Genomic DNA, 27,468 nt, shown 5'->3' on the forward strand with positions numbered 1-27,468 from the left:
CCACTCTCTCATATTTATTACTCTTTTTTTTAAAATTTATTTTTTACAGAGACAGAGAGAGGGATAGATAGGGACAGACAGACAGGAATGGAGAGAGATGAGAAGCATCAATCATTAGTTTTTCATTGCGCATTGCAACACCTTAGTTGTTCACTGATTGCTTTCTCATACGTGCCTTGACCGCGGGCCTTCAGCAAACCGAGTAACCCCTTGCTGGAGCCAGCGACCTTGGGCTCAAGCTGGAGGAATTTTTGTCTTGAACCTGGGTCCTCTGCATCCCAGCCCGACGCTCTATCCACTGCGCTACGGCCTGATCAGGCTCATATTTATTACTCTTGAAAATCTGACACTTGTATAATTTTGTAGCAATCAGATGACTACAATTGTGTTAGCCTTTTTTTACTTATAACCAGTAAATTACATGAGGAGATCTATGTCAAACTTTCTAGCATAGTGTTTTAGCAGAGTAGGCATTCAGTAAATTATTGAAATGTTTTCAAGACCTTTGAAGACAGGATTTCTTTTTTACCCAATGTGGTATTATAATAGGCGTTGAAATAGCTTGCTGACTTTTACAGTTAATAGAATTGTTTCTTGAAGAACAGAAGCCTATTGTAATATGCTCTAGGTCTTAACCTGTGTCCCGATGCAGTGAAGTTGGATAAGACCTGCTCTCGGTGCTTGGTGGTGGTAACATGCACACTCACACCAGCATAGCTGCTATTAAACTCTTTTGCATTTGTCTTTTATATATTAGAACCCCCAATTTTTTTTTAATTTTTATTTATTTTTATTCATTATAGAGAGGGGAGAGAGAGAGAGAGAAGGGGGGGGAGGAGCAGAAAGCATCAACTCCCATATGTGCCTTGACCAGGCAAGTCCAGGGTTTTGAACCGGCAACCTCAGCGTTTCCAGGTTGACGCTTTATCCACTGCGCCACCACAGGTCAGGCAGAACCCCAAATTTTAACAGTTACTAGTAGTATGTTTTATTTTCGAGGGGTTTTTTTTTTTGGTTTTTAATTTTTATTCAGAGACAGAGAGAGAGAGTCAGAGAGAGGGATAGATAGAGACAGACAGGAACGGAGAGAGATGAGAAGCATCAATCATCAGTTTTTTGTTGCGACACCTTAGTTGTTCATTGATTGCTTTCTCATATGTGCCTTGACCGCGGGCCTTCAGCAGATCGAGTAACCTCTTGCTCGAGCCAGCGACCTTGGGTCCAAGCTGGTGAGCTTTGCTCAAACCAGATGAGCCCGCGCTCAAGCTGGCGACCTCGGGGTCTCGAACCTGGGTCTTCTGCATCCCAGTTCAATGCTCTATCCACTGCGCCGCCACAACTATTTTTATTTAAAAAAAAAAATTACTGATTTTACAGAGGGAGAGAGAGGGATGAGGAGGGGAATGAGAAGTATCAACTCATAGTTGCTTCACTTTAGTTGTTTGTTGATTGCTTGTCATATGTGACTTGACCAGGCAAGCCCAAGGTTTTGAACTGGCGACCTCAGCATTCCTAGGCCACAGCTATTTTTACTATGAAAAGCATTTCATCCAGTGATACTTATTAATCATTTTTTTGTTGCATTACTTTTTTTTTTTTTTTTGTATTTTTCTGAAGTTGGAAATGGGGAGGCAGTCAGACAGACTCCCGCATGCGCCTGACCGGGATCCACTCGGCATGCCCACCAGGGGGTGATGCTCTGCCCATCTGGGGCGTCGCTCTGTTGCAACCAGAGCCATTCTAGCACCTGAGGCAGAAGCCACAGAGCCATCCTCAGCGCCCCAGCCAACCTTGCTCCAATGGAGCCTCGGCTGCGGGAGGGAAAGAGAGAGACAGAGAGGAAGGAGAGGGGGAGGGGTGGAGAAGCAGATGGGCACTTCTTCTGTGTGCCCTGGCTGGGAATTGAACCCGGGACTCCTGCATGCCAGGCCGACGCTCTACCACTGGGCCAGCTGGCCAGGGCTCTGCATTACTGTTTTTATGTTATAGCATTTTATTGTTTCCTGATAATGTATTTTCTTCATTTTGGATAAATTATCTTAAGTGTTACATAGTTTTCTTTTAAAATGGGATACAAATGAAGTGAAAACTTTAGTACAAAATAAAGTATGATGAAAAATGAGTTTCTCCATCTCCCTTCCCAGAAGCAGCTAGTGTTATCTAGCAGATCTCTTTGTTGATAGCCTCTACACCTGTGGCTTTGCAGATAGTCTTATGTGTCTTGGCAGATAGTGTCTGCACCTGGAAGTATATATGTACTGTATCTCTTCTCCATTAAATAAAACTCAGAAACATAAATTGGCAAGTATACACACTGTTCTGCACCTTGTTTTTTAAAAACTTCATATATAGGATGGGGCAAAAGTAGGTTTATAGTTTATATGGAAAATAATACAGTAATTAATAATAATAAAAATAAACTTTTGTGTACTAACAACTGTAAACCTACTTCTGCCCTACTCTCTGTCTTGGACCTCTTCCATATTGGCACTGTTATTAGGTTGCTAGGGCTACCATAACAAGGTACTGTAGACTGGGTGATTTAAACAGAAATTTATTTTCTTACAGTTTTGGAGGCTTGAAGCCCAAGATCGAGGTGTTGGCAGGGGCTACTTTCTTCTCAGGCCCTCTTTCCTTTGTCTATAAATGGCTCACTTTTAGAGTCTTCACTTGGTCTTCCCTTCTCTGTCTGTCTTTATCCTATTCCCCTTATAAGGATACCAGTCATATTGGATTAGGGCCCACCAATATGACCTTATTTTACCTTAATTACTTCTCAAAGGCCCTATCTCCAAATACAGTAAGTCATAATCTGAGGTACTGGATTAGGACTTCAACATACAGATTTTGGTAGGAATCACAATTCATTCTATAATCGGCAAAATAGTGCTTTTTTTTTTTTTGAGACAGAGGGACAAACAAACAGACAGGAAGGGAGAGATATGAGAAGCATCAGCTGGTAGTTCTGGCACCTTAGTTGTTCATTGATTGCTTTCTCATATGTGCTTTGACCAGAGGGACTCCAGCTGAGCCAATGTTGCTCAAGCCAGCGACCTTGGGCTCAAGCCAGCAATCTGGGGTCATGTCTACGATCCCATGCTCAAGCCTATGATCCCATGCTCAAGTTGGTGAGACTGCGCTCAAGCCAGCAACCTTGGGGGTTCGAATCTGGGTCTTCGGCATCCTAACTCGATGCTCTATCCATTGTACCACCACCTGGTCAGGGTAGTGCATTCTTTTTAATAGTTGCATAATATTTCTTTGTATTATAAACTAGTTTACCAGTCCCCTTTTGGTTTTTGCAAGTTTAATTGGGAATAAGAATAAGGTGCTATATTAGGTGTTTACTCTGTGCCAGGTGTTATATTAGTTGCTTTATATACATTACCTCATTTCTTTTTATAGCAGTTTTTTGAGTTAGATGTTATTGTGTATATGAGAAAATTAATATAAAACTGAAGTAACTTGCCAAGATCCACACATTGAAGTGAAGCTAAGATTGGAATCCATATGTACTTGTGTTTAAAAATCCAATGCTTTTTTCATGTTATTACTTTAGTTACGTTTTTTTTTAAAAAAAGTGTTGATGGATTTTAGAGAGAGAGAAAAAGAGAGAGGAAGGGAGAGGGGACGAGAGAGACAGGAACATTGATCTGCTCTGTATGCATGTGCCCTGACTGGTGATCAGACTGGCAACCTCTGTGCTTCGGGACGATGCTCTAACTCTGAGCTATCTGGCCGCAGCTAATTAACAACGTTTTATTTATTTTTTATTTTTTTATGAATTTTTTTAATTTTTATGTGATTTTTTTTTTTTTTTTTTTTTGGTATTTTTCTGAAGCTAGAAACCAGGAGAGACAGTCAGACTCCCGCATGCGCCCAACCGGGATCCACCCAGCACGCCCACCAGGGGGCGATGCTATGCCCCTCCGGGGCGTCGCTCTGCCGCGACCAGAGCCACTCTAGCGCCTGGGGCAGAAGCCAAGGAGCCATCCCCAGTGCCTGGGCCATCTTTGCTCCAATGGAGCCTCGGCTGCGGGAGGGGAAGAGAGAGACAGAGAAGAAGGAGAAGGGAGGGGGTGGAGAAGCAAATGGGCGCTTCTCCTGTGTGCCTTGGCCGGGAATCGAACCCGGGACTTCTACACGCCAGGCCGACGCTCTACCACTGAGCCAACCGGCCAGGGCTAATTAATTAACAAGGTTTTAAAAAAAAACATTAAAAAATTAATTTTTTTCTTGTCCTTAATATATACTCAGTACTGTATTAGGTGCCTTGAAAGGGAGAAAAAGAAGTATAAGCCTGGTTTTTCTCTCTGGGGGCTATAATGTTAGAATAAGCACAAGCACATGTGAATAAAAGCAGCATGATTAAGTAGTCACTTGTGTGATTCATTTATTCAGTGAGTACTTACTATATGCTCAGTATTGAGCTATTTCCTGGGAATACAGTGGAGTCCCTGCCTTTACAGCAATTTCCCTAGTTTTTATTTGTCTCCTTTGCTACAATATAGCAAATAAACTACATGATAATATGACAGTATTATAGAGGAAATAAACAGGGTAATATGATATAAGTAAGGGGGGAGGGGGTTGGATATTATTGTGGGTAGTGTGCTTAGGGAGTATTTTCTGAGGAGATGATTTGAGTTGAAATCTGAAGGAAGAGATATTAACAGCTTTGTGAATAGGAGAAAGAATGCTCTTGGCAAGTATGAAAACCTAAAGGGTAGGACAGGGCCCAGCATGTTTGAGGAATATAAAGAGATCTGTGTAGCCAGAGCATGGAGAGTGAAGGGGAGAGGAATAGGAAAAATGAGATCAAAGAGCTAAGAAGGGTTTTGTCATGAGAGTATAGAATTTGGGCAGTTTTTGATAGTTGAAAATAGTTAGGGAAGTAGTCTCAGATAAGGTAGAGTTTGGGGATGGAAACTTTGGATCAGAGTAGGATGAACTAAGTTGTAAGGCCAGACATCTCTGGTTTGCAGAGATGTGAATAAAGTCATAGACTTTGAAATAAGCACTGTACTGGACAATTTAAATATTATCAGGCAATTGATAATTGATTAGATGGACAGAATAAGATGCAAAGAAACTGTTTGAGACTGACCTGTGGTAGTGCAGTGTAAACATTGATCTGGCTTGAAACCCTGGGCTTGCCTCATCAAGGCATGTACAAAAAGCAACAAGTGTATGCTTCCTGCCACCCCCCCAACCAATAAATAAAACCTTAAAAAAAAAAGAAAAGAAAAGAAACTAGTTGAGCAATTTCAGTCCTGTTTGTTGTTTTTTTTCCTAGGTTGTCTAGACCTCAGAACTGTTGTAAATTCAGATTTGAGATTTAGGATAAGCAAAATGCCCTTCTCTTTCGTTTTTTGGTCTTACACGAAATGGAAGAAGATTTGAGTATATGTAATATCTCCTTGCCTGTTCTTAATTCAGAGAATAGAATTATATTGCTCTTATTTAAGAGACCAGAATGGGAAAATTACATATTTGAGTGTCAGTATCAGTAATGTTATGAGGGAAGAAAATGTTGGGGAGGATGATGCTTATTTGTTGTCTGCATACCCCACTTAGGATTGTTGCCCCTAGAGAACATGAACTTTGTTCTAAGCATAGGGATTGGATATGGCTATAGGGGGTTTGGCACATATTAGGTGCTTAAAGAAAGGTTTGTTGAGTGAATGAATAAATCTACAAGTCTTTTTTTTTTCCTGCAGTGAGAAGTGAGGAGGCAGAGGGACAGACTCCCGCATGCACCCGACTGGGATCTACCCAGTAAGCCCGCTAGGGGTCGATGCTCTACCCATCTGGGGCATTGCTTTGGTTGCAACCGGAGCCATTCAGGCGCCTGAGGAGGAGGCCATGGAGCCATCCTCAGCGCCCTGACCAACTTTGTTCCCATGGACCTTGGCTGTGGGAGGGGAAGAGAGAGACAGAGAGGAAGGAGAGGGGGAGGGGTGGAGAAGCAAATGGGCACTTCTCCTGTGTGCCCTGGCCAGGAATCGAACCCGGGACTTTCACACGCCAGGCTGATGCTCTACCACTGAGCCAGCCGGCCAGGGCCTGCAAGTCTTGAATATTTTGAGGGAAAATCTATTTCCTTTGTCTTCTAATGAAACACTTGGTATTCTTATACATTTTATATTCTCCAATTTTTACAGATTACTTAAAAATACTATACAGCTTATTTAAGTATGTGCTAATGGGATTTTAAATGTTACTATTTTTTGGTCACAAATACAATATAAAATGATGATTCTGGCTAGCGTCCTTATTTTTTTCCAAATTGATGAAGGAAACTCAATATTATAGTAAAAATAAGGACTTACATTCTGAATGGATCAGACATTTTGAAATTGAAATCATTTTCAGAAGTGACGCTGACACAGCAATCTAGTCTAGCACCGATGAAAACATCTATTACCACATAGAACCATATTCTTTCATTTTATGAGTCCTACTGTCAGTTCTTTTCCCCCTGACTGTTGCTATTTTTGTCATCTCAAGAACCCATACAACCTTAATTTGAGACTTGCTTCTCAACTTGCTCATGTAGGTTGTGATTTTTCTTTTTTGTATTTTTCTTAAGTTGGAAACGGGGAGGCAGTCAGACAGACTCCCGCATGTGCCTGACCAGGATCCACCTGGCATGCCCACCAAGGGGCGATGCTCTGCCCATCTGGGGCGTCGCTCTGCCGCAATCAGAGCCATCCTCAGCGCCCTGGCCAACTTTGCTCCAGTGGAGCCTCGGCTTTGGGAGGGGAAGAGAGAGAGAGGAAGGAGAGGAGGAGAGGTGGAGAAGCAGATGGGCGCTTCTCCTGTGTGCCCTGGCTGGGAATTGAACCCGGGACTCCTGCACGCCAGGCCGGCGCTCTACCACTGAGCCAACCGGCCAGGGCCTAGGTTGTGATTTCACATGAATTTTTAAAAGATTTTCTTTATTGATTTTAGAGGTGAGATAGAAAAGGGAGGGGCAAGAAGCATCAACTTATAGCAGTTGCTTTTCATGTGTGCCTTAACCGGACAACCTCAGCGTTCCAGGTGATGTGTGTGGTGGTGGGAATACCCCAGTATTTTCTCTTAACAATTTTGTAGTGGTGCTGTCACATACATCCTGCCTAAGTCTACTTCTCTGATTTATTTTACTAATCTTGTGGTGAAATATTTACCAGTTTTGTATCTATTCTTCAGTCTTTGTCTCTCACATAAAATCAAGAAGAGAAAGGCAGTAAATAACAGGGCTCTTGGACATGTACCATGGACATCTTGTTTTTTAAATTTCTATAATGATTTAATTCTGAGATGAATATGTAGAATTTTGGGGGAAAGTAAGTTTGCTCACAGCTCTTCAAGGATAGGAGAGAACAAAATAAGGTTTGCTTTTTGAAAAATTAAAAATTGTTTTAGCCTTACAGATTTATTTTTATATTTTTCTTTAGCCTTATGATAGGATTCCTTTTTTTTAATAAACATTTTTACTTGATTTTTAGAGAGAAAGGAAGTGGGTGGGAATTAATTTGTTGTTCCATTTATTTATGCATTCATTGGTTGATTCCTCTGTGCCCTGAGTGGGGATTGAATCTGCAACCTTGGTGTATTGGGATGACGTTCTGAAAAACGGAGCTACCCGGCCAGGGCAATATTGAGATTCTGTCCTTCACTACTTTCTTTCTGTTAGAACAGACAGCTAGACTGTAGAACATGAACAAATGAAAACAGTCAATTCCTGGAGAAGATGTGTTGTTGGGCTGACTTTGGAGTGGAAAAGAGAAGGTGGAAAAAAATACATATTTTTAAAATTTTTTATATATTGATTTTATGCGAGAGAGGAAGGGAGAGAGAGGAACATCAATCTGTTCTTATATGTGCCCTGGTTGGGAATCGAACTGGCATCTCATTGAGCCTGGGATGCCCAAACCTCTGGGTTTTGGGATAATGCTCTAACTAACCGAGTTGTTTGGCCAGGGTGGAAAAAATTCTTAAAAATTATATCAGGAGACTTTCCTATAGAGAAAAAAATTACAATAATGAATACAATTTAAGGATAGGCATTCTTACCTAGCCTTAGAATAAAGAAACTAATTGCTGTATGCCTTACATAAAAATAGTAAATTTACAACAAGACGATTATCTCTCAGAAGGCTCAATCAAGTAAACAGAGTCAGGGATTTTATTTTACTCTCCTTATAACTTAGTGTGTTAGCCTTGTATTGTTTTATGAATGCTGGCAGAAGATATGAGACTTCTGGGTCAAAGACAAAGAATTTAATAATTTAATTAAGGCACAGTCGCAGCAAGTCAATGTGTATGCTGTTTCCCCTTACCTATTTAACTAAGACTTATACACAAGAGAAGTGGTGGGTTTGTGTTATGGCTGAAGAACATGGAGCTGGAGGAACCCACGGTTTAATAGCCTGCTCTCTGTCTCAGAGGGAGACAATACTGTATCCTTCAAGGTTATTTGCTGCAAACACAGCCCTCTGTCATAGCCTGGGTAGAGTGGTCAGGGCCTTGCATTCTTAATATATCCAGCAACATGTATAGGAGCACTAGAGACCCATGGGGTACTATCTCACAACACAAGGTTGTCTACTTTTTACTAATGGAAAGATATTTTACAGAATTAACATTCTAATTTTTATTTCTTAAATTTTTATTTTTTTCAAGGTGAGAGGAGGGGAGATAGGCAGATGCCCACATGCACCCCAACCAGGATCTACCTGGTAATCCTTTCTGGGGCTGATGTGTGAGTACTGAGCTATTTTTAGCACCTGAGGCCAACGCTAGGACCAGTCAAGCTATCCTTGGACCCACGCTTGCTTGAACCAATCTAGTTAGGAGGGGAAAGGAGAGAGAAGTAGATGGTCACTTCTCCTGTGTGCCCTGACTGGGAATTGAGCTTGGGATGTCCATACACTGGGCCAGCACTCTATCCACTGAACCACCAGCCAGGACCTTAATTTATTTTTTCAAATTGGAATGGATACATTTATTATTGAAAACTAAGGGAAATTACTGATCATATAAAGCTTTTTCTTCTTTTTAAAATTTTTTCTTATGTAAGAGTGGGGGAAATAGTGAGACAGACTCCCACATGCACCCTGACTGGGATCCACCCGGCAACCGGTCTTGGGCCATTGCTCTAATCAACTGAACTATTTCCTCATCACCGAGGGTTATGTTTGAACCAACTGAGCCACTGGCTGTGGGAGGAGAAGAGGGAGATAGAGAGGAAGAAGAGGGAGAAGGATGGAAAAAGCAGATGAGTGCTCTCCTATGTTCCCTGACTGGGAATCGAACCAGAGACTTCTACATGCTAGGCTGATGCTCTACCACTGAGCCAACCGGCCAGGGCCTATTGGCCTGTTTATTGATGACTCAGGAAACAAATTATAAAGTTTAAAAAGAACTGTCTTTATGTGGCTTGTCCTGTGTTTGCCTTTGAAGTCTAAAGAGTTAGAAAAGAATGGCAAGATACATGGGGTGTTAACATTCTGGCTTTGGGGCAGTTTAGGGATATTTCAAGCCCTAAAAAGATTCTCATTCTTTATTTTGGTTCTTTCAGGTAATACTGGGTCAACTAATACCATTAAGTTCTCTTGAATTTTGTTTGAAGCTAAACATTTGTTGCAAGGTTTAAAACATGCCTTTTATAATGTATTGTTTGTTTTGGGGAAAAAGGTAATTGGTGGAGGTGTAGTAAGGTTTTTGGAGTTTAGCTGGCAGCCAGCCAGTAATAATAATGATACTAAAAAGAGAGAGAGTTCCATAGTCTCTTCAAAGCTACAGTCAAGGAAAAACATACAGTAAAATAAATTACTTTCAAAGACCCCAAAAATATAGAGACTTTAGTTCTGAGATTCTCAAATGGTATCTGAGATTCTCAAATGGTATTTGGACCCCCAAAGCATTTAAGAACCTAGGAAGTAGGGGTTTTGGTGTAGCTGTCTGGAGGGGTGATGGGTTTTGGGAAGGAGTGTAGGAAGATTACCATATTTCACAATTTCTTTTTTTATTTTTTTATTTTTTTTGACAGAGACAGAATCAGAGAGAGGGACAGATAGGGATAGACAGGAACGGAGAGAGATGAGAAGCATCAGTTCTTTGTTGCAGCTTCTTAGTTCATTGATTGCTTTCTCATATGTACTCTAACCAGAGGGCTGCAGCAGAGCGAGTGACCCCTTGTTCAAGCCAGTGACCTTGGGCTCAAGCCAGCGACCTCTCGCTCAAGCTGGTGAGCCCTTGCTCAAGCCGAATGAACCCAGGCTCAAGCCGGTGACCTTGGGGTTTCGAACCTGGGTCCTCTGCATCCCTGTTCAACTCTCTCTGTCCGCGGCATCACTGTGTGGTTAGGCTCACAATTTATTTTTCTTATAATTGGAGGAATTGTTTTTTATGCTTTAGTTGCTCAATTCCAATTCTAAGTTCTGGTACAAATGAGCTTCATCATTAAGGAGGGATAGTGTTTAGTTACTGGTGCAAAATAACTTCTAGCCACTTTGGATAGCAAAATGGTAATTGGTACTACATAACCTCTTAGCTGCTGTAGTGATTTGACATTGTTTTAACAGGAAGTTAACATAGGATATACAAACATGTCTGGCCTAGTTTCCTCCATGTTGTTGAAGCTGTCATTGTATATATTGTGAAACCAAAGTCTCTTCCCTGTTCACCTGCTTCTTCATCTGGAGACATTTTAATACATGAAATTATTAATTAATAATACATGTCAAATGCTTTGCAGAATAGTTAATGAAATTGGAACTTGACTCTGAAATGACCACTTTTGTAATGATAGCTCTATATTAAACTACATTTTTAGTAAGAACAATGACTGCTTTAATTATTTTGGAAATAAAAAAAGTGTATGCTCCTTTCTAAATGGGTTGAAATTGTTGATTTTTTTTTTTTTTTTGGTGACAGAGACGGAGGGAGGGAAAGATAGGAACAGACAAGAAGGAAGGGAGATGAGAAGCATCAATTCTTTGTTGTAGCTCCTTAGTTGTTCAGTGATTGCTTTCTCATATGTGCCTTGACCGGGGGAGGGGGGGGCTAAGCAGAGCTAATGACCCCTTGCTCAGGCCAATGACCTTGAGCTCAAACCAGCGACCCTGAGGTCATGTCTGTGATCCCATGATCAAGCCAGTGACCCTGTGCTCAAGCTGGTGACTTCAGGGTTTTGAACGTGGATTCTCCATGTTCCAGTCCAACGTTCTCTCCACTGCACCGTCTGGTGAGGTGAATTGTTGATGTTTTAAAACTTGTCTGGCCTGTGGTGGCACAGTGGGATAAAGTGTAGACCTGGAATGCTGAGGTTGCTTTTTCAAAACCCTGGGCTTGCCTTGTTAAGGCACATAGGGAGAAGCAATGAATTGATGCTTTCTGCTCCTCTCCTCCCCATCCCCCCTACCTTTTTCTCTTTTCTCTCTAAAAACCAATAAATAAAATCTTAACATAATGATTTAAAAGTGCCTTTAACCACTGAAAATTAATTGCTAACATTTACTAAGCATTTACTGTATGCCAAGGCACTGTTTTAAATTCTTTACATGTATTATCTTTTTTAAAAATTTTTATTTATTTATTTCAGAGACAGAGTGAGAGTCAGAGAGAGGGATAGACAGGGACAGACAGACAGGAACGGAAAGAGATGAGAAGCATCAATCATCAGTTTTTCGTTGCAACACCTTAGTTCATTGATTGCTTTCTCACATGTGCCTTGACTGTGGGCCTTCAGCAGACCAGGTAACCCCTTGCTCGAGCCAGCGACCTTGGGTCCAAGCTGGTGAATTTCTGCTCACACCAGATGAGCCCGCGCTCAAGCTGGCGACCTCGGGGTCTCAAACCTGGGTCCTTGGCATCCCAGTCCGACGCTCTATCCCAGGGGTCCCCAAACTTTTTACACAGGGGGCCAGTTCACTGTTCCTCAGACTATTGGAGGGCCGGAGTATAAAAAAAAAACTATGAACAAATCCCTATGCACACTGCACATATCTTATTTTAAAGTAAAAAAACAAAACGGAAACAAATACAATATTTAAAATAAAGAACAAGTAAATTTCAATCAACAAACTGACCAGTATTTCAATGGGAACTATGCTCCTCTCACTGACCACCAATGAAACAGGTGCCTCTTCCGGAAGTGCGGCGGGACCGGATAAATGGCCTTAGGGGGCCACATGTGGCCTGCGGGCCGTAGTTTGGGGACCCCTGCTCTATCCACTGTGCCACCGCCTGGTCAGGCTACAGGTATTATCTTAATCAGCTTATTCTTTGAGGAGGGTGTTACCATTTTCATTTTTTAGATAAAGGGATATTGAGCCACAGGGAAGTTAAATAACTTACCTAAGGTCACATAGCTAGAGTGGTAGAACCGGTCTGATTTCTGAACCAATGCTCTTAACAGGGAACCCACAACCAGTTTCCAAGATTGCTAGGCTGTCAAATCAGGAAGCCTAAGAAATGGAAGGTTTGTGGGTACATAGAAAGAGGAAGAGCGAACTCCTGTCTTTCCCCAGTAAAATTTGTAGTTGTCTGCAGGGTGAAGAAACAGGAACTGAACTTGTTTCTTGCTTCCACTTCTGCTTTCCTCTTTCTAATGTCGACAGTTGTTACGGGTATATACTTGCTACTCCATTTGCAGTGATCATGGTTTTTTTGTTTGTTTGTGACAGACAGAGACAGAAAGGGACAGACAGGAAGGGAGAGAGATGAGAAGCATCAATTCTTTGTTGCGGCACCTTTGTTGGTCATTGATTGCTTTCTCATATGTGCCTTGACCAGGGTGGGGGGGGGGCGGCTACAACAGATGGAGTGACCCCCTTGCTCAAGCCAGCGACCTTGGGTCCAAGCTGGTGAGCTTTGCTCAAACCAGATGAGCCCGCACTCAAGCTGGTGACCTCGGGGTTTTGAACCTGGGTCCTCTGCATCCCAGTCCAATGCTCTATCCACTGTGCCACCACCTGGTCAGGCTCATATTTGTTTTTATTAATGTTACTTCTTAGGCATGGTAGTCAGACTATTTGGGTTTAGAAGTTCAGTTTTGCCATTTACTGGCTCATTAACCTTGGCCTAGTTACTTAACTTCATTGAGCCTCACTTTTTTTACTTGTAAGGTAGGGATAATATAGTACACAGTACATACCTCATTTGGGTTGTTGGGAGGATGAAATGTATGAATATGTATAATGTGTTTAGAACAGTATGTGGCACATTGAAAGTGATAATAAGTGTAATCTTCCCTGTTTGAAAACACTTTTAGCCCTGGCCGGTTGGCTCAGCGGTAGAGCGTCGGCCTAGCGTGCGGAGGACCCGGGTTCGATTCCCGGCCAGGGCACACAGGAGAAGCGCCCATTTGCTTCTCCACCCCTCCGCCGCGCTTTCCTCTCTGTCTCTCTCTTCCCCTCCCGCAGCCAAGGCTCCATTGGAGCAAAGATGGCCCGGGTGCTGGGGATGGCTCTGTGGCCTCTGCCTCAGGCGCTAGAGTGGCTCTGGTCGCAACATGGCGACGCCCAGGATGGGCAGATTATCGCCCCCTGGTGGGCAGAGCGTAGCCCCTGGTGGGCGTGCCGGGTGGATCCCGGTCGGGCGCATGCGGGAGTCTGTCTGACTGTCTCTCCCCGTTTCCAGCTTCAGAAAAATGAAAAAAAAAAACAAACAAAAAAACACTTTTAGGTAGAAACACCTCTGAAATATACTATGTAGTTCATGACCTCTCAGTATTCAGTGTGAGTTTTTCATTACTAAACATGTAAAATGTTCAGGTGATACAGCTAATTCATATGGATAATCTGAGCTCTACTTTAAGAAACTTACTTATGCGTGACCTAAAACGCCAGCAGTTTATTTAGTTTAAATTCTTTTGTTACTGGTATTCCTTGTTTTCCTATCATTTAGGAAAGTGGTTCTCAGACTTCATTGTGCATTAGAAACATAGGAAGTGTTGAGTTCTGAATTGTTAATAAACCTAGTTCAAGGTAATTCTGACTCTGATGACCTGAGGTAATAATTTTGAAATTGCTGATTTAGAGGTTCAATTCAAGCATAACAGGAAAAAGATTATAAAAGAAAATTACTTTCAGATTTTTGTTAGTCTGCATGTAGGCAGTGATGATTTTTTTGTTTTATTTTAGCATGAGAGAGACAGGAAGGGAGAGAGATGAGAAGTAACTCATAGTTGCAGCTCTTGAGTTCATTGATTCTTATGTGTGCCTTGTAGGGTGGGGGCTCCAGCTGAGCCAGTGACCCCTGCTCAAGCCAGCGACCTTGGGCTTCAAGCCAGCAACCTTTGGGTTCAGACTGGTAAGCCTGTGGTCACGCCAGATAAGCCCGTGTTTGAGCCAGTGTCTGGGATTTCTAACTTGGGTCCTCAGTATCCTAGGTTGATGCTCTATCCACTGCACCACCACTTGGTCAGGCTAGGCATTGATGGTTTGTAAACTAAAAAAACATTTAATTTAGTGTTTAAAGATACTATTAGATATCTTTAGTCTCCCACCTAAATATTTTGTTAACACCTGTTAGATAACTTGGTTTTAGGACTGTTCTATATATACAGAAATGATACAGGAAATATGGAAAGGAATAATACAGGAGTCTTCAGTTGAAGAAGTGTTTGGGTGGGTTTCTTGGTTTTTCTGTCATTAAGTAGCAGAAAATACAGTCCGTTCATTTTAATCTGTTCTTTTTTCTTTTCTTTTTTTTTTTTTTGACAACAATTATGTCTAATGTTAACTCATTCGCACCAGATTTATTGATTTTAGTGAGAGAGAGGAGGAAGGGGAATAGAGAAGAGAGAGAGAGAGAGAGAGAGAGAGAGTCAGGAACAATGAGCTGTTCCTGTGTGTGCCCTGACCGGTGATCGAAACGGCAACTTGGATGCACATCCGACACTCTTCACAGTTAACCGGCAAGGGCGGGTTAACCTGTTCTTTTGATGTGCCTGCTGTGTGCAAAGTATGAAAAGTTTGGTTAGATAGTCCACCGAAGAGAAGTACAGTGTAAGTTTTGATCCACTGATTGAAAATAGAATGAGGTATGATGGATTTTATTGGTACAGTGTATATTATGTATATACAGTATGTGCTATAAGCCAGGTCTTTTAGTCTTCATTACAACTGTGAGGTTTTTTTTCCCTTTTTTTTTTTTTGGTTGTATTTTTCTGAAGCTGGAAACGGGGAGGCAGTCAGACAGACTCCCGCATGCGCCCGACCGGGATCCACCCAGCATGCCCACCAGGGGGCGATGCTCTGTTGTGACCAGAGCCACTCTAGCGCCTGAGGCAGAGGCCATGGAGCCATTCTCAGCACCTGGGCCATCTTTGCTCAAATGGAGCCTTGGCTGCGGGAGGGGAAGAGAGAAACAGAGAGGAAGGAGAGGGGGAGGGGTGGAGAAGCAGATGGGCGCTTCTTCTGTGTGCCCTGGCCAGGAATTGAACCCGGGACTCCTGCACGCCAGGCCGACCCTCTACCACTGAGCTAACCGGCCAGGGCCTCAATAAGTAAAACCTTAAAAGAAAGTTGCCCAGCCCTGGCCAGTTGGCTCAGCGGTAGAGCGTCGGCCTGGCGTGCGGGGGACTTGGGTTCGATTCCCAGCCAGGGCACATAGGAGAAGCGCCCATTTGCTTCTCCACCCCCCACCCCCTCCTTCCTCTCTGTCTCTCTCTTACCCTCCCGCAGCCGAGGCTCCATTGGAGCAAAGATGGCCCGGGCGCTGGGGATGGCTCCTTGGCCTCTGCCCCAGGCGCTAGAGTGGCTCTGTTCGCGGCAGAGCGACGCCCCGGAGGGGCAGAGCATCGCCCCTGGTGGACGTGCTGGGTTGATCCCGGTCGGGCGCATGCGGGAGTCTGTCTGACTGTCTCTCCCCGTTTCCAGCTTCAGAAAAATACAAAAAAAAAAAAAAAAAAAAAAAAAAAAGTTGCCTGCCTGACCAGGCGGTGGCATAGTGGATAGAGCATCGGACTGGGACACGGAGGATCCAGGTTTGAAACTCCGAGGTCGCCAGCTTGAGTGTGGCCTCATCTTGCTTGAGGGTGGGCTCACCAGCTTGAGCGAGGGGTTGCTGGCTTGAGCATGGGATCATAGACATGACCCCATGGTCACTAGCTGAGCCCAAAGGTTGCTGGCTTAAAGCCCAAGGTTGCTGGTTTGAGCCCAGGGTTGCTGGCTTGAGCAAGGGGTCACTCACTCTTCTGTAGGGTGCCCCCCTCCCCGTCAAGGCACATATGAGAAAGCAGTCTGAACAATTAGGGTGCCACAACGAAGAATTGATGCTTCTCATCTATCTCCCTTTCTGTCTGTCTGTGTCGATATCTGTCCCTCTCTCTGTCTCTGTCACAGGAAATAAAAAAAGAAAAAAAAGTTGCCTGACCTGTGGTGGTGCTGTGGATAGAACATTGACCTGGATGCTGAGGTCGCCGGTTTGAATCCCTGGGTGTGCCCAGTCAGGGCACATATGACAAGCAACAAGTGAGCAATGAACAACTGAAGTGAAGCAATTATGAGTTGATGCTTTTTGCTCCACCCCTCCTCTGTAGAATCAATAAATGAAATCTTTAAAAAAAAAAGATAGCTTTCTTGGAATAGTTTTGAAAAGTTCTAAATGTCTCCACAGCTTGTAAAAGTTGCTGATTTAGCCATGTGGCGGTAATATTCATTGCTTTAACCATGGAAATATTTTGTCTCAATTTCTTCTTCTTTATTCCCTAGGGAATTTTAATGAAAATTTCAAGAAATAATAGCTTTTCCTTCATTAGAAGTTTCAAGTTTGGGTATTTTTGTTTTGTTTTGTTTTTGGTTTTTTTTGTGGCAGAGACAGAGTTGAGAGAGGGACAGATTGGGACAGACAGGAAGGGAGAGAGATGAGAAACATCAGTTCTTTGTGGCTTCTTAGTTGTTCATTGATTGATTTCTCATATGTGCCTTGACCGGAGAGCTACAGCAGACTGAGTGACCCCTTGCTTGAGCCAGGGACCTTGGGCTCAAGCTGGTGAGCCTTGCTCAAACCAGATGAGCTTGCGCTCAAGTTGGCAACCTTGGGGTCTCCAACCTGGGTCTTCCACATCCCAGTCCAACTCTCTATCCATTGCGCTACCGCCTGGTCAGGCAGAAGTTTCAAGTTTATAAACAGTCTATTGATTTTGTTTTTGCTTGTTAGTTTGGGTTATAAGTCTTAAAAGTGAATACCAGATAGACCCTGGCCAATTTTCTCAGTGGATAGAGCAGTGGCCCAGCATATGGATGTCCCGGGTTTGATTACTGGTCAGGGCACACAAGAGAAGTGACCATCTGCTTCCCTCTTTCTCCCCACTTTCTCTTCCCCCTTCATCTTCTACTTCTTGCCTTCCTCCTTTCCCATAGCCAGTCGCTCAGTTGATTCGAGTGTTGGCCTGCGTGCTCTGGATACCTTGGTACGTCCAAGCGCATCAGCCTTAGGTGTTAAGGATAGCTCTAGCTTGGTTGATTAGAATAACAGCCCCAGGCAGAGGTTGCTGGGTGGATCACAGGGTGCAGGAGGGAGGGAGTCTGTCTCACTATTTCCACCTCCTCTCACTTAAAAAAAAAAAAGATAGTGGATACTAGATACAAAATGAAGATAAAGAACTTTATCTTTAGGGATAACAATGATTTTGACTTCACCCACAATTAAAACTTAAAAACAGCATTTATCTTAGGTGTGTGTGTGTGTGTGTGTGTGTGTGTATACACACACATTTTTTTTTTTTTTTTGCAAGAGAGAGACGGGAAGGGAAAGAGATGAGAAGCATCAACTCGTAGTTGTATCACTTTAGTTGTTTATTGATTGGTTCTCATATGTGCCTTGACCAGGGGACTCAGCTGAGCCAGTGACCTTGGGCTTCAAGCCAGCAACCTGTGGGCTCAAGCCAGCAACTGTGGGATCATTTCGATATCCCATGCTCAATCTGGCAACCCCACTGGTGAGTCTGTGCCCAAGCTGAATGACTTGGGGGTTTCAAATTTGGGACCTCATTGTCCCAGGTCATTGCTCTATCTGTTGTGCCACCACTGGTCAGGCCTATATTAGATATATCTAATTTTTTTTTTATTTATTGACTTAGAGGAAAGGAGAGACAGAAAAAACATTGATTTGTTGTTCTACTTATTTATGCATTCATTGATTTTTTTTTTTAAGAGAGAGACAGGGACAGACAGAAAGGGAGAGAGATGAGAAGCATCAACTCATAGTTGTATCACCTTAGTTGTTCATTTATTGCTTTCTCATATGTGCCTTGACTGGGGGGCTCCAGCCAACCCAATGACCTCTTGTTCAAGCCAGTAACCCTGGGGTCATGTCTATGATCCCATGCTGAAGCCGGCCGCCTGGTACTCAAGCTGGTGACCTCACTGTTTCTGACCTGGGTCTTTAGCATCCTGGGCTTATGCTGTATCCACTATGCCACTGCCTAGTCCAGCGGTTCTCAACCTATGGGTCGCGACCCCGGTGGGGAGTCAAACGACCAAAACACAGGGGTCGCCTAAAGCCATCGGAAATACATATTTTATTTAAAAATGTATTGTATAATAAAGTTACTCGATAAATCCAAATATTACTATTGATTCTAAGACATTTTCCCCCTTATTTAATTTGAATTTAGGGTGTATTTTAAAATCACTCTCTTCTTAGAGTCTATTAAATATAGTAATTAGGATTTCAGTTTTGCTACTATATAACAGTCCAAAATACTTGGGACTTAATGAGAATGTGGTTTCTTTCTTGTGTAAAAGGCCTAGAAGGCAATCCAGGGCTGGCCCCTTCTATTGTATTAGTCATTTTTTTAAGGTGAGAGGAGGGGAGATAGTGAGGCAGACTCCTCCCAGCAAGCCCTCCTTAGGCCAATGAGTACTGAGCTGTTTGTAGTGCCTGAGGGTGGTGCACTCCAAGCAAGCTATCTTCAGCACCTGGGGCAGTGCTTGAACCAGTCAAGGCACTGACTGGGAGGGAAGAGGGAGAGAAGGGATAGAGGGAGGGGTGAGAAGTAGATGGTTGCTTCTGTGTGCCCTGACTGGGAATACGACCTGGGACATCTATATGCTGGGCCAACACTCTATTCACTGAGCCTCTGGCCAGGGCCATGTTAGTCATTTTTAACATGTAATTTCTATCTGTGGTTTAGTATGAGAGTTTGAGCTTCCATCATCATGTCTGCATTCCAGCATAAAGGCTGGAACAGGGGAGATGGTAGCCTAACTTTTAAGGCTATTATAGTTTGTCAAGTTGCCATCCATCATTTCCACTCCTACTTGCCAGAACTTAGTCACTATGGTCATGTCTAACTGCAGAGGAATTTAGGAAATAACAGTCTTTACTAGGTGCCATATGCTTAGGTAAAAATTCTGTTACTGAAAAAAAGGAAGAGCCTGATTGTGGTGGCATAGTGGATAGAACGTATACCTGGGATGCTGAGGTTCCAGGTTTGAAGCTTCAAGATTGCTGGCTTGAGCATGGGGTCACCAGCTTGAGCCTGGGATCATCAACATGAACCCATGGTTGCTGGCTGGCTTGAGGACCCTTCTCCCCCACAGCCAAGGCACATGAGAAGCAATTGATGAACAACTAAAGTGCCACAATCATGAGTTGATGCTTCTCATCTCTTCCTTCCTGTCTGTCTCTCAAAAAAAAAAAAAAAAAAAACCAAGAGGGAGGAGGAATTGGCTGACAGCATTCTCTGCCACAGTGATCAAACATTACTTTCTGTCCAGTGTTTACAGTTAAACTCTACATAAAAAAATTACCTCAGTAATGATTAGGAGAAATGGAGGGTAAAAGCAGTGAACCTGAAATAGATTTGTAGACATTTGGAAAACTCTCTTTGCTTATGGCACTTTTCTCCTTCTCTGACTTGAAAAGAAATTCCATAGAAGACCTTGTTCTTTTTTTTTTTTTAGCAGAACATTATCCTGCTTTTCAGAGGTAGTCTGAGGAACCATGAGAAGACAATTATTCCTATTTTCTATTCTTGCCTTTATTATTAAGTAAAAGACATTCTTTTAGAATAACTCTAGAATTGATTTAATACTCAATGTGCTTGATTATTTTGCTTAGGGATCAAGATCTTTAAACTTCAATGCTATACTAGTATGAGTACTTCTAGTGCATTAAAAAGGGAAGAGAAAGCAACGGATAAAAGGAGGTTAAATAAAAAATGTAATAAAGATGGTTTTGATGAGGAACGGGAGAATGTATATTTACTGGCAGTTACTCCCAATGTATATACAGATGTTAACATTCATTTATAAATCATTATGATTGAGTTATGAAGGGTACTGTGGAAGCATTATAGGCATGACATCCAACCCAGAGTTAGATGATTCTATGCCATTTTTATGTTTAATAAGGTGGCAGCTCTAGCCAATAAGAAACTGTAACCCCTATAGCATTATAATTGAAATAGGACTTTATCTTAAAATATAGGTACACAAAGAGTAGTGCTTCTTTTTTATTCTTCCAGAAAAACTATTAAACTGACTCTAAGATGCCATTTATCTCAATTTTGTAGATGTCAAAATGTGGGGGGAAAATGGCTGATAATAATTGTAAGGAACCTTGAGTAAAGACATGTTCTGATTTTAGAGATATTTCAAGGTGAAAACAAGTATCTCAGAATTGATGAAATATAATAAATCTTTGGTGCATTTGTAATCAATAGCTTCTTAGAATGGAGGACTACAGTAAGAGAAGCTGAAGTAATTATATTTGTTTATAAGTAAATATGTTTTAGAGTTATTTGGCTTTTTCATTATAAAAATGTAGCTTTTGACTTTATGCCACAAATACTGAATTAGTAACTAGGCAACGTGGTGCTAAAACAGCTGCTGAGAAGAGGGATTACCCTAATTTCTGTCCAGTTTCTCATGCTGCTCATCTATTACGGGGTGGTGGTGGTGGTGCTCTGCAGCTTTTTGGATATTGTCTGAGTAACTATAGCTCTAATGTTGGATATATGGACCATTCTTTTTTAAAAAAATTTTATTTATTGATTTCAGAGAGGAAGAGAGAGAGGGAGACAGGAACAAGACAGGAACATCTATTTGTTCCTGTATGTGCCCTGACCAGGCACTGAAACAGCAACCTCTGTGCATAGGGATGATGCTCCAACCAGCTGAGCTGTCTGGCCAGGGCTGGATCATTATTTAAAGCAGTGGCCTTCATATTGTAGTCTAGTACACATACAATTATAGACACATAATGTGTATACATATAACCGAAGGAAAAGTCTCACAAAGTACTTTGAACACTAAATGGGATTCATTCTGAAAAATAAATAGTCTCTTCTCTTCATTATAAAAAGAAACATGCTGCTTTTTACAGTACTTTGAGCTTTTTAAAAACCATTTTTTGAAAAAAAAAAAAAACAGGTATCAGAAATTTGACTTATTTGTGACTTTGAGCAAGTCACCATTTTTCTCTTTAGGTTTTTTTGGTCATAGTGGTTGGGGTGCTAGTTCTGTTCTTGTTCTGAATGAGTGAACCTGTTGCAAGGTGAGGGAAAAATACATATATAAGTACAAATGCATAAAACAAATATCTTTAATCTTTTTGTAGGTCATCATTGGATTTAAAATATTTAAAGTGGATAGAAAACAGTTTCAGCCATGCAGACAATTAAGTGCGTTGTTGTGGGTGATGGTGCCGTTGGTAAAACATGTCTCCTGATATCCTACACAACAAACAAATTTCCATCTGAGTATGTACCAACTGTAAGTATAAAGGCTTTCATCTGTTAGTGAAACATAATTTGATATCCTTTTGAAAACTCTTTCTTTGTGTGTACTGAAGTATTTCTGTTGTCTGCCTTTGTTTCCTGTTTTTAAAGGTCTTGACTTCTCATGATAAATTATATATACTTTAAAATTAAACAGCTGAAAAATCAGTGAAAAGTCAGAAGGGGTGACACAAGGGTTTGCAAGAAGTGGTAGGTGGCAAAACTCCAATAGACAAGATTCTAGAGTGGTGGTCGCAGTTTTGGAGAAGTATGTCCTACATCCTGAAATGAGGTGACCTTTTTTTTTTTTTTTTTTTTTAATCTTTTGGCCAATGATTAATCAATGCTTAGAGGTTTTCTGGGATGCTTTTTGGGATCTTGTAACTTTAAAAAAAGTAATATGTCTTAGTATGTCTATACTTACTGTCCTGAGGGAGTGGAAGAGAATCTTATGGGGCTGTTGTCTTAGAAGTAATGGAGCTCCAAACTAGTTTTTAGAGGCAGAGAAGACCTGCTCTTGTTATGAGACTACCAATAGATGCCTTAAAGGATCCTTTCCTGTCAACCTTATTATTAGCTTGTTGGAAGAGTAGAGGGAAAATGGGAATAACAAAGGTAATGAGAGAGAGAGAGAAAGACAGGGAGTTATTTAGAGTAACATGCACTAGTGAAAGAATATGTTTGTGGATCCAGTGTTTGTCCCAGGTAGTTGGATCAACCCAGTGATATAATTATGTTAACATAGATGTCCATTCAGTGGTGAGAGGGGAGTAGGGTTGGCTTAGTCTGACAATATTCACCTCTGATAAGTGAGCTATTTTAGTGGTTATGTAGCACCTGTGTAGATTAATAAGGGGTTAATCCTGTTTGTAAGAAGGAAGAATATATATGAGTACTTGAGGTTAATCTTAAGAGATATGAGCATTGTTAAGAGGATGTTTTTTATTTTGGGGGGAAATAGACAAGACAGGAAGGGAGAGAGATTGAGAAGCATCAACTCACAGTTGCATCATTTTAGTGGGGGGCTCTAGCCGAGCCATTGACCCCTTGTTCAAGCCAGCGACCTTTGGGTTCAAGCCAGGGAGCATGGAATCATGTTGATGATCCCACACTAAGAGACCCTGTGCTCAAGCTGGCGACCTCAGGTTTTTGAACCTGGGACCCTCAGTGTTCTAGGTTGACACTATCCACTGCACCACCACCGGTCAGGCAAGAGGGTAAATTGTTAAAGACTTGGTAATTATATTTAATTAGAATTGATTGTCTATAATGTAAAATGAATGAGGTAGACCAATGCTATAGGAAGATTAGGTTTCTTGGAGGGAGAGAATTTGAAGGTATAATTAAATACAAAATCACATTTTTGTGTTAGCCCATTTGGAGACATTGTAAGTGAAAGAAATTCTGAGGTCAAAAGAGAGTTTTAGGGGACTTTTAGAGATACATGGACCTTAATTCAGAGAGCATCTCTCAGAATTTTTTTGTTCCAGTCTCTATTAACATTTTTTCTTGTAAACATTTTTGAGTCTGTTTTATGTCTTTGGTAGGTGTTCTGTTTAAGGTGGTGGGTGTGTGGGTGCTTTCTGTATGTGTTTGTCTGTGGATCTCTGGAAAGGGGTTAGATATGACTTAAGAAAATAATCTGTATGGTTTGAGAGCTTAACCACATTAGATACATTTCCTTTTTCTTGTTATCAAAAACTTGACTTTCATGTAACTATGTAACTACCGCCTCCCCCATGCTCTAGCTTCCACTTTTGTTTACATTTATTTATTTATTTATTTATTTATATTTTTCTGAAGCTGGAAACGGGGAGGCAGTCAGACAGACTCCTGCATGCGCCCGACTGGGATCCACCTGGCACACCCACCAGGGGGCGATGCTCTGCCCATCCAGGGCGTTGCTCTGTCGCGACCAGAGCCACTCTAGCGCCTGGGGCAGAGGCCAAGGAGCCATCCCCAGATCCTGGGCCATCTTTTGTTCCAGTGGAGCCTCGGCTGTGGGAGGGGAAGAGAAAGACAGAGAGGAAGGAGAGGGGGAGGGGTGGAGAAGCAGATGGGCACTTCTCCTGTGTGCCCTGGCCGGGAATCGAACCCGGGACTTCCGCACGCCAGGCCAACGCTCTACCACTGAGCCAACCGGCCAGGGCCCTTTTTGTTTACATTTAAACAAATGCTTAACCTATTAGAACATGAATCAGAAAATTAGTGTTAGATAGCTAAAAGGTTAAATAGGGCTGATCTCTTTTTTTTTAATAAGATTTTATTTATTGATTTTACAGAGAGGAGGAGGCTGGGGGAGCAGGAAGTATCAACTCATAGTTGCTTCATGTTAGTTGTTTGTTGACTGCTTGTTGTAAGTGCCTTGACTGGACAAGCCCAGAGTTTCGAATCAGCAACCTCAGCATTCCAGGTCAACGCTTTATCCACTTTGCCACCACAGGCCAGGCAAACCGGGCAGATCTTAAAATGTAACATCTCTATTCTAGTCCTAGTTAGAAAGCTTTGCTTTTTAATTGTAAATTAATTCAAAGGCATCCATGAATTAATGTTGGGTCCTTTTCCATTTAGCACCATTGTTTCCCATTTTCACAAAGAACTTAGTACAGCCATATTAGTATATATTGAGTTTGTCATGGGTTTTACCGTCTATTTACAAATAAAACATCTAGTCAAAGAAGGCATCTTACTTATGTCATGTGGTTTGTACCCAATAATATAAATTTTATTTATGAAATCCCAACAAATAATGTGTCAGCCTTTTTTGGACACTTTCCTTGAGTACCCTGAGGAAACCTTTATTTCTCTCCACTGGGTCTACTGACAGCAAGACTCTTATCTTGAACACTAAAGCGGCAAAGATTATCATGGATCTAGGAGATTACCATTCTAGATTAAAAGGAAAAGGTCTGTGAAGAAATACTTCCTCAGAAATTAGGTTGAACATTGAGGTAAACTTTAAACTACTGTCTTCAAAATTTTCAAGTTTGAACAGGGTCATTTTATATAGTTAGGGACTCTGCTCCTGTGACATCTCTAACCCTTTTGTGGCTTTTCATCCAGGCTGCTGGAGTAGAGCAGGCATTCCAAAATACATCCCCTGTCACTTTTTCCAAGAACCTTTTAGCTCATGCAAAGGGCTTGGTTGGCAAGGTTGGTTATATAAGGGAAATGGACTCAGAGAGGAGTAAGTCTTAGGAAGGAAACATTGCCTTAGCGTAAGAGTTGTATTGTCTCATTTTGACCATTCTCTTGTACATCTCATTTTGACCATCCCCTTGTACACTAACAGTCTGTTTTTGTGTTTTTAGGTTTTTGACAACTATGCAGTCACAGTTATGATTGGTGGAGAGCCATATACTCTTGGACTTTTTGATACTGCAGGTGAAAACTTGATATCTTTTATAACGTTTTGGTCTGTACCTATGACAGTTGCTGGTTGGTTGTCTTTTTTAGGACATTTTAGAAAACTAGCATATTAGGAAACTAGCATATTAGCAAACCCCTTGCCTTTTTTAAACAGTTAGCAGGATTGAATATCACAATGGTTTTTGCTTGACCAAGAGGCAATCCCAGACCTGGAATGGCAAATAGGAATTTGGCATACCCTGGGTGGATGGTGTGGAAAGGGATAAAGTAGGGTGAGAGTGGAGTACACAGACAAGCTGTATTGTCACTCCCTGAAATTTGAAGGCTTTAGTATGCGTGTCCCTATCATATATTTACAGGTACGTTCTTACAATGTGCAGGTAGCTTGTTATTTTTATACTACATTTGAAAATATTTTGAGGGTGATAGTATGTAGAAATTCTGAATTTTTCACTTTTTATGAGTTACCCTCTCACTGTCTGCCAGCTGACAAAGTGCTTTTATGGAGTATATTATACTGCCCACTTAGAGGAATTATCTAGGTTCAATTGGGAGGGTGAAGTGGAGAGACAATAGTAAGAAATAAAGTGGCTAATGGTGTCTTGGGTCTTTAAAATTTCTATGAAATAAAAATTATAAAAGTAATGGTATATTAGTGGAAACTCGGAAAATAGAGAAAATGATGACCTGTATCTCATGATAGGTGAAGGGTTTGTTTTATGTGTGCCTTTGGAGACATCTCTATATGTAGCAAAAAGACAGTTTAAAATTAATTTCAAATTTTATTTTCAAATTTCAAAGCTTATTTTGCATAAAGACTTCCAAGTTATTTATCTTTATTTATTTTAATTTTAATTTTATTTTATTTATTCATTTTTAGAGAAGAGAGAGAGAGGGAGAGAGAGAGACAGAGAGGGAGAGAGAAGAGAGAGAGAGACAGAGAGAAGGGGAGGAGCTGGAAGCATCAACTCCCATTTGTGCCTTGACCAGGCAAGCCCAGGGTTTCGAACCGGCGACCTCAGCATTTCCAGGTCGACGCTTTATCCACTGTGCCACCACAGGTCAGGCCTATTTGTTTATTTTAAAGAGAGAGAGAGGATGGGAGAGAGAGAGAGAGACAGAAACATCGATCCATTTCTGTATGTGCCCTGACTGGGGATCGAACTTGGCAAGCTTTGCATGTGAGGATGACACTCTAAATCAACTGAGCTATCTGGCCAGGGCTAAACCTCTAAATTTTAGTAAGTATTTTATTTTTTAGCTTTATTGAAGTATAATACAATAGAATTTACTCATTTTAAGAGTTCAGTTTAATTTTGCTGGTTAGTTGTGTAACCCCTACCATAATCAAGATACATCACCTTGAAAATTTTCTTGTGTCTTTTCCTTTAACATGGCCCCAGGCAATGACAGCTCTGCTTCTGTCACTGTAGTTTTGCTTTTCTAGAGGTTCATATGAATGTAATCATACAGTATGTAGCCTTTTGTGTTTGATTTCTTTCATTTAGCGTAATATCTGTGTTGTGTGTACCAGTAACTTTTATTGGTGAGTAGTATGTCATTATATGACATTATATGTATAGCAAAATCTATCATTTATGGGTTGATTGATATTTGGGTTCCACTTTTTTTCTTTTTTTTTGTATTTTTCTGAAGTTAGAAGCGGGGAAGCAGTCAGACGGTCTCCTGCATGTTCCTGACTGGGATCCACCCAGCAAGCCCACCAGGGGGCGATGCTCTGCCCCATCTGGGGCATTGCTCCATTGCTGCCGGAGCCATTCTCTAGCACCTGAGGCAGAGGCCACGGAGCCGTCCTCAGTGCCCAGGCCAACTTTGCTCCAATAGCGCCTTGGCTGTGGGAGGGGAAGAGAGAGAGAGGAAGGAGAGGGGAGGGGTGGAGAAGCAGATGGGCGCTGCTTCTGTGTGCCCTGGCCGGGAATTGAACCCCGTTCTTCCATACGCTGGGCTGACGCTCTCCCGCTGAGCCAACCTGCCAGGGCCTCTACTTTTAAACTATACAAATACTGGTGCTATTGTCACCAGTCCTGTGGTATTGTTCTAGGGTCCTTGGTTCTTGTTTCTCTAAAGAAGGATTTCAGACAGCAAAGCAGGCAGTGATTTATTGGCAAAGTGAAAGTATACTTGGAAGATTCCCAAGTGGGTAACTCTTACTGAATCAAGTCCCCCACTTGGTTACATAGTCTGTTTTTTATACTTGCTTGGGCTCCCTTGCTGCCTCCTGGCTCCTCCTCCTCAGCCAGTTTGTTCCTTGTTACATGCACACATCTCTGTCAGGAGTGGGCGGTTGTTTGCCTGCTCACATTTTGAGGCCATGCACATGCCTTTTTTCATCTTTTTGCCCTTCTTTGTCTAGC

The 27,468-nt window shown here is 41.9% G+C and overlaps 1 protein-coding gene across 4 annotated transcripts in view; it reads left to right on the plus strand.

Annotated features, from left to right (window-relative positions):
• CDC42 (cell division cycle 42) overlaps positions 1-27,468 on the plus strand; it is a 57,682-nt gene that overhangs the window by 16,818 nt on the left and 13,396 nt on the right. For 3 of the 4 annotated variants that reach the window (XM_066375362.1, XM_066375365.1, XM_066375364.1), the window contains exons 2-3: positions 21,565-21,719; positions 25,036-25,108. In XM_066375362.1, coding sequence (XP_066231459.1) covers positions 21,615-21,719; positions 25,036-25,108 — 178 coding nt within the window. In that variant the 5' untranslated portion in view covers positions 21,565-21,614. Of the gene's footprint in view, positions 1-16,340; positions 16,470-21,564; positions 21,720-25,035; positions 25,109-27,468 lie in introns of those variants that run through there. The other variant, XM_066375363.1, reaches the window with a different exon arrangement.

The sequence above is a fragment of the Saccopteryx leptura genome, chromosome 3, assembly GCF_036850995.1.
Source record: "Saccopteryx leptura isolate mSacLep1 chromosome 3, mSacLep1_pri_phased_curated, whole genome shotgun sequence".
Lineage (NCBI taxonomy): Eukaryota > Metazoa > Chordata > Mammalia > Chiroptera > Emballonuridae > Saccopteryx > Saccopteryx leptura.